Source organism: Schistocerca nitens, chromosome 1 (assembly GCF_023898315.1).
Source record: "Schistocerca nitens isolate TAMUIC-IGC-003100 chromosome 1, iqSchNite1.1, whole genome shotgun sequence".
NCBI lineage: Eukaryota > Metazoa > Arthropoda > Insecta > Orthoptera > Acrididae > Schistocerca > Schistocerca nitens.
The window spans coordinates 997,933,883-997,940,349 of record NC_064614.1 but is presented as its reverse complement, the minus strand read 5'-3'; the positions used below and the strand labels follow the sequence as shown (position 1 = coordinate 997,940,349).

The 6,467-nt window shown below is 39.2% G+C and overlaps 1 protein-coding gene across 1 annotated transcript in view; it reads left to right on the top strand.

Moving 5' to 3' along the window:
• The first annotated feature begins 251 nt into the window (after nt 1–251).
• The window catches only part of LOC126195365 (another transcription unit protein), a 56,609-nt gene continuing 50,393 nt past the window's right edge, over nt 252–6,467 (top strand). The window contains exons 1-2 of the mRNA XM_049933944.1: nt 252–390; nt 557–1,753. Coding sequence (XP_049789901.1) covers nt 345–390; nt 557–1,753 — 1,243 coding nt within the window. The 5' untranslated portion in view covers nt 252–344. The remainder of the gene's footprint in view (nt 391–556; nt 1,754–6,467) is intronic.

Below are 6,467 nucleotides of genomic sequence, written 5' to 3'. Positions count from 1 at the left end.
CAACCACTATTCGCTTTCACGATCGCGCCTACCTCACAGTTTAACTTATCGTCCGCTTGGGGCGCTGCTGGCGCGGTGGGCAACAAAATCGAGGCGAAGTGTCGCGACTGTTATGTTGGACTGTGGCCGTGAATGTATATACGTCAGACCGTGGTACAACTTTTTATGCATAATAACTGCGCGCTATCGACTGAATGAAGAAGTAAGCTCTCTGTGTGCTCAAACTCTTTGACATGCATCGTTTGTGAGATGTAGAACTCACTGTGTAGTAGAGTATATTATTTGATGATAGTCTTTGGTTTGTGTACGACAAGCATGTATCCTTAATCTGTGTGTGCAGTGCAATGGCAACAGAAACTCCATATGATGATTCGAGTGACGCCGAATCAGGTGCGCTGTGTTGTTGAACACGTTTTGAATAATTTTTGTCATTCATACTTTCACTATTCTAATTGGAGGCAAGAGTAGATAGTGTATAGATTTCTGTAGAAATATAGTTCAGTAAGAATTTATGAACTGAAGACGTTGCATTTACTTAATTTTCTGCTGTTGACAGCTCGAGATTCTGGTTCGGATTCCGAAAGTGATGGAGGATCTAACCGAAGCAGTAGCAGAAGTGGTAGCCCTGCTAGTCAGCACGGAACAGCACCGACACCCGGCAGAAGTTCAGGTGCAGAAGGTAGAAGTGATAGTGAAAGTGAGAAGGGCACTGACGCTGCTTCACCATCCAGGACTGGTACTGCAGGACAGTATTCACCGCGATCTGTGGCTTCGGGAGGTGATGCTTCTCCCCGGTCTGATGAAGGTTCCCAGAGCCCACAATCGAATGCCAGCAGTCGAAGATCTGTAGGTTCCGTAAGCCAACACTCAACACATTCGCAGCGTACACAGCGCTCAGCAGTTAGTAATCAGTCTCCACGTCAGTCCCATGCCAGTAATCAATCTCCACATTCCAATGCTAGTCAGCATTCCCCCTATGCAAGCGACCACAGCCGTTCACAAAGTCCACAGTCTGCTGTGTCTCAAAGTCCACGTTCTCAGAGATCACAGAGTGCTCATTCACAACGATCACAAAGCCCAGAGTCAAGAAGATCAGTGAGTCCACAGTCCAGAAAGTCACGAAGCCCTCAGTCCCACCGTTCTCCAAGCCCACAGTCTCACCGTTCTCCAAGCCCACAGTCTCACCGTTCTCCAAGCCCTCAGTCTCACCGATCTCCAAGCCCACAGTCACAACGATCTCAGAGCCCACAATCTCAGCACTCACAAAGCCCTCAATCTCAGCGATCACAAAGTCCAGCTTCCCAGAGATCTCACAGCCCTCAATCACAGGGATCACCTGCTGCAAGACGCTCACGAAGTCCACAGTCGCAGAGATCCCATAGCCCACAGTCGCAAGGTTCTCGGACTCCTCAGTCACGTAGATCACAAAGTGCTCAATCTAATCGTTCTGAAAGTCCACAGTCAAGACCACAAAGTGCACAGTCACAACATACCCAAAGTTCAAGGAGTCGAAGTGGGTCACCTGCTGCATCTCCTCGTTCAAATGTAAGTGGCCATTCACGAAAGTCACAAGCAGAATCTGTTCAAAGTAACAGATCCAGATCTAGAAGCCGTCCAAAGAGTGTGGTGGAAAATGGTGAGAAAAGTGACGATGAGAAAAGCAATTCAGCATCCAACCATTCAGGTGCTGTAGACCACAATGACAAGGAATCAGTGAGAAGCGGAGCTGTTGCCTCAGATGAAGAAAAGTCAGGTAATTTTTTGTGCTACTTTATAGTTAGTGCGTGCTGCATATGTCATTCCTGTTTCCCTTCTTGTGTAAGACTTGTATGATGTTGCTGTTTTATTTATTCTTTTACCTAAAGTAGGCTTGTAGACTGTGATCCCATCCTTCAGTATTTACTGAAATATCAGAAATTGATGTATTTTGTCATGTGTGTGCATCTGCTTGAAGTAGGTGCTGTTCTGGAGGTTTATCAGTGTTAATCTTCATTTTTTATGTTTTATTTAAAAATGCAGATTCAGTTAGCGTAGGCCTGCAGTGAAAACTTGCCAGAGAATATTCTTCTGCTGTAATCTTTTTTTTAAAATTTTTATGGATGTGATATGTAATTGCTTCTCTTTTGACTTTCTTAGAGCTTTCGGCATGTGCAGAAGAGGTTCTTTCAGTTGATAGGTTATTTTTATATATTCTGCATAGTAGTACACCCTGACATGAGTGTATAAACCTTGAAGCAATCCCATCTCAGAGAGGTCAATATTATGATTCAGTGTTTCACATTATACTGATAGTGACGAAGCGTATGATATTTTGAGTATCCTGTGATGACAGCCTAAGTGTTATTATAAATATTATTAAATGCAAAAGTTGTGGCTCTTTGCTACTGAAGGAGTTAACATCGTATCTGCAGCTTTAAATTATTTCCTTGGTTGTTAGATTTTCAAAGCAAAGTTTTTTGCTGTTCATCAAATTTGCCCTCAGCTAGGGCCAATACCATTAAAAAAAATTTTTGTTTTTGCCACTCACACTTCTATGTTCATTTTTGTTTTGTTCATGTAAGGATCATATCACAATATAATATAATTGTATTCAAAGCACAATGAAAACATCTAGTTCAGATGTACTTACATGTAGAATATATGTAGGTGTTTTTATGAGAATGGGACAGATGATCAGTTACAGCCTTGCTAAAGGAACCATCACAGCATTTATGTGAAATGATGTAGAAAAATCACGTAGAAATCATACATCAGAATGTGCAGACAAAGCAAACTCCATTCTTTCAAATATGAAGTCAGTGTCTTAACAACTGCACTGCTTTATTTACTTGGTCCCTATTTACAACATTCTTTTGATCGCATCCAGTTAGTACAACACAACTTACAGCATAAAAAATGCTTTTACACTCGTTCTTTGCATCTCTGTATGCTAACACTACACACGCTATGAACACCTGCTGGTGACCCCAGGACCATTAAACTATTGCTGTGCCGCTTGCACTGTTTTCAGCCTGTTAGGAGAACTAACTTCAGAGCCACAAACATGCTACTATGCCCCATGCACATCTCCACATGCACCCTTCCATGTATCTGGAAAACTGAGCCAGCATCCCCCCACAAAGAATGAGATGTTTAGAGATCAGAAGAATGACATGGCATTAATATCATGCAGTATTAATCATGGCACATGATTTTGTTGTAAAAGCATTTCTGTGAGATTATTGTAATGTGACAGGGTGTTGTGGTTGTTCCTTCTTGTTATTAATCTCTAGCTCTATTAGTTCTTACACAGTTTATTATAAAATTGTATGATCCGAAGTAGAAAGTGCTGTTTTAGAGTTGTTGCTTGTTTTTTCGTGGTAAATGTAAATCCAAACTTGCTCTTGTTTCATGACTAGGCCTAAGTGTAGGCCTGTTAGTGAAATACTCAGTACAAATGTTTTCCTTGATGTACACAACAGATTGGTAGATGTACCCATTTGTTGCAGTGATGAAAGCTAGTTAAATAATTCTGTACAGTGAGCCTGATTACTTGTTTTAGTTATTACTCTTAAGGACGTATTCTGCAGTTTATGGGAGAGGCTAATAGTACTGGTATGTCTGTTCATTTCATTTATGAAGAGAAGTATGTATTGTGGTGACTATTGCAGGTTTTACTATATAGTCTATGCATTTACGTAACCTTTAAAATGGAGAAATTTGTTGGCTGTGAGAAGTTATGTAGAGCCGTAACTGTTTTGTTTGTTTAGTATGTTTAAAATGTCTCTTAACCAACATCATACACAAATAATCATGATGTTCTAGCTAGCTCAAAGCTGAAATAAAACAAAACATCTTGACTGTTATCTCTATCTTCAAGAGTCAGAAGGCAGCAAGGTGCTTCTGATCAGATAGAATATAAAGCACAGCTTACTTGTTTAGCAGTCTTTCTGTTGTGCCTGTCTGCAACATATCTGCACTGTGTGTTGACTAGCAATATACCATTTACATAATATCATTATTCCTACCTGGATTTTCCATTTTTGTTTATCAGAAGAGGAGCTTCAGAACAGATACTAGCTGACAATTTTTACCATTAAGACATGTCTATATGATATAAATACATTTAGAGCTCTCATACCACCCTGAAAAAGATTAAGCATCCTTTATATTTATCAAGATATCCTGGACGTAATGAATGTCAGAAGAGCAGTTGTGAGCACCTTTCAAGAATACTGTGTTAAGTGTAATTCATTTCAGGAATGATTCAAGAACAAGCACAGCGCTGTCAGAGCCCCACATCGTACAAATATGTGTTGAAATCGTGTTGTAGCGTACCCCCATCGGGTGCTACCAGTTTTTTGTGTGAATATATTCCATATATTAAATCCTGTTGTCCACATCATATATTTGGTGTTGTGCAGATGAGCTGGAATGTCATGTACATATGTATCCACACAAATAGTGTAATTGAAAACTTATTGTGCCTGATGATGGTTAATAACAGTTTAAACTGGTACCAATAATAATTCATTGCAGCTAATAGTGGGTCAAGAGGAATGTTAGATAAGAGTCAACAGCTTTAGCTAGTGACAAAATGTTAATGGCTGATGCCATGTCACTTTTTGGTGCATATAATCATAGTTTTGTTGTTTGTTGGCAAAGTCAACGAATGTGGGAGCAAAAAGAAAAGAAACTGTTTGTGGTGACACATTGATCTGGAGCTTAGCCCAAGGTATAGGTTAGGTTGGAAGATGACAGTTTGATTGTGAGTTGGTGAAGCCAACAAACGTAGTATTCCATATTGTTTACAGCATTTGTCGCATGCTTCGTATGTCTCTGATCAAAGCCAACTGCTCTTATTGAACATTCTTCAGTATCCCTGATGGTAGTACAAAATGATTTTTGAGACTGACTATGTAGATCATAAAATTCTAATGGCAATATTGAAATTCTATAGTGCTAAAGGCATTTATTTGCTTTGGATGAATGGAGTGATATCTCAACAATAGAAAACAAAGGCACTGAGTGACAATTGACACCACAGTAATAAAACTGTGGTATCAGTTGTTACTGAGAGCCTTTGTGTAATATGTGAGCATAAATGAAAAAGCCATTGAAATAAAAAAAAAACACCAATAGCACCCCAAGTAGAGATGATGGCTTGCAACTCAGCATGACATGGCATCCAGCAATTGCGCTGTTGAAGCAGGCACATCAAATGCCAAGTCAACGTACACCAATGTTTGGCAATGCCACGAGCACCAGTGATGTCACAGCCAGCAGTTAGTGTATATTAGGGTCATACCAGCAACCCACTGGCAGTCATATCATTTGACAATGGCCAAGGAATGCTTGGCCAAAAGTTTGTGTGATTTTATTCCCTTGACGTAGCTGGAAACCTGAGAAATTTGTATTCAGTTTTAACTGATTTTACAAAAGGTGTATTAAAATGTCACAAATATAAAAATTGGGGTATGCAACAGATCAATCTCCCACCACAACCTATATTTCACATTAATATTTGTAGGCTTTGCCAACTCTCATCCAAACTAGTCTGTTCTATTTGCAACAGTCAGAATATTGTTTTTTCTTTCAAAGTTATCTTCAGGAGTTAAGACCCTTTTGCAGGCCTTTGTAAGATTTTTTTATAACAAAGATGTCAAAAAACAGTGGTATGGAAATAGAGCACACATCTCCAGAACAAGAATTCTTTAACAAAAGTCAGTCAGTCAACTCACTTTATCTAGCTGAAAACAATTTGCATATGAAACAACATATTCATTTCACTCACTAGTACACATACTTTTCTAAACATTACCGTGCATTGCAATTGGAATTGTATATTTGTGTTCATTGAAACATTGTACATAAGTTACAGATTTTCAGTGCATAGTGCTGGATGAGTTTAAAAAAGAACAGAGGTCAAAATTCTGTCCAGCCATCCAGATTTTGGTTACCCTAAACCACTTGACGTGAATCCCGGTATGGTCCCCATGACAAAGTAATGTGTCGCTTCAAACCATGATTTAGTTCATCTTAGCTTGTGCTCCATACCTGATGGCTTTGGTGTGGTGTAAATGTTAAACTGTATTTTGATAATTGAAAATGGGGAAAAAATTAGTGACAGTGAATATTTATGAAGGCATCAAGGTGTGCTCAGATATGTAGCATAGTGGTTAAGGCAACTGCTTGCAAAAAGCTGGAAATCTGGGTTTAAGTCCCAGTTCGGCACAAATTTTCAAATCATCCCAACATACACATTACATTTCACGTGTAGAATTTTGACTGGTTTGCACTTAAACGATTTCATGTTATTGCATCTTATTTCATCCCCACCAATTCATTAATTTCATTTCAGTTCATTTAATTCAATTCACAAATGTCAAAAAGTATCAGTTTTCTGGGAAGGAGTTGCAACACATACAATTGTGAGATGTGCTGCTGTATTTTGCTACATACCTGTCTTTTTCAGTATCATCATGAAT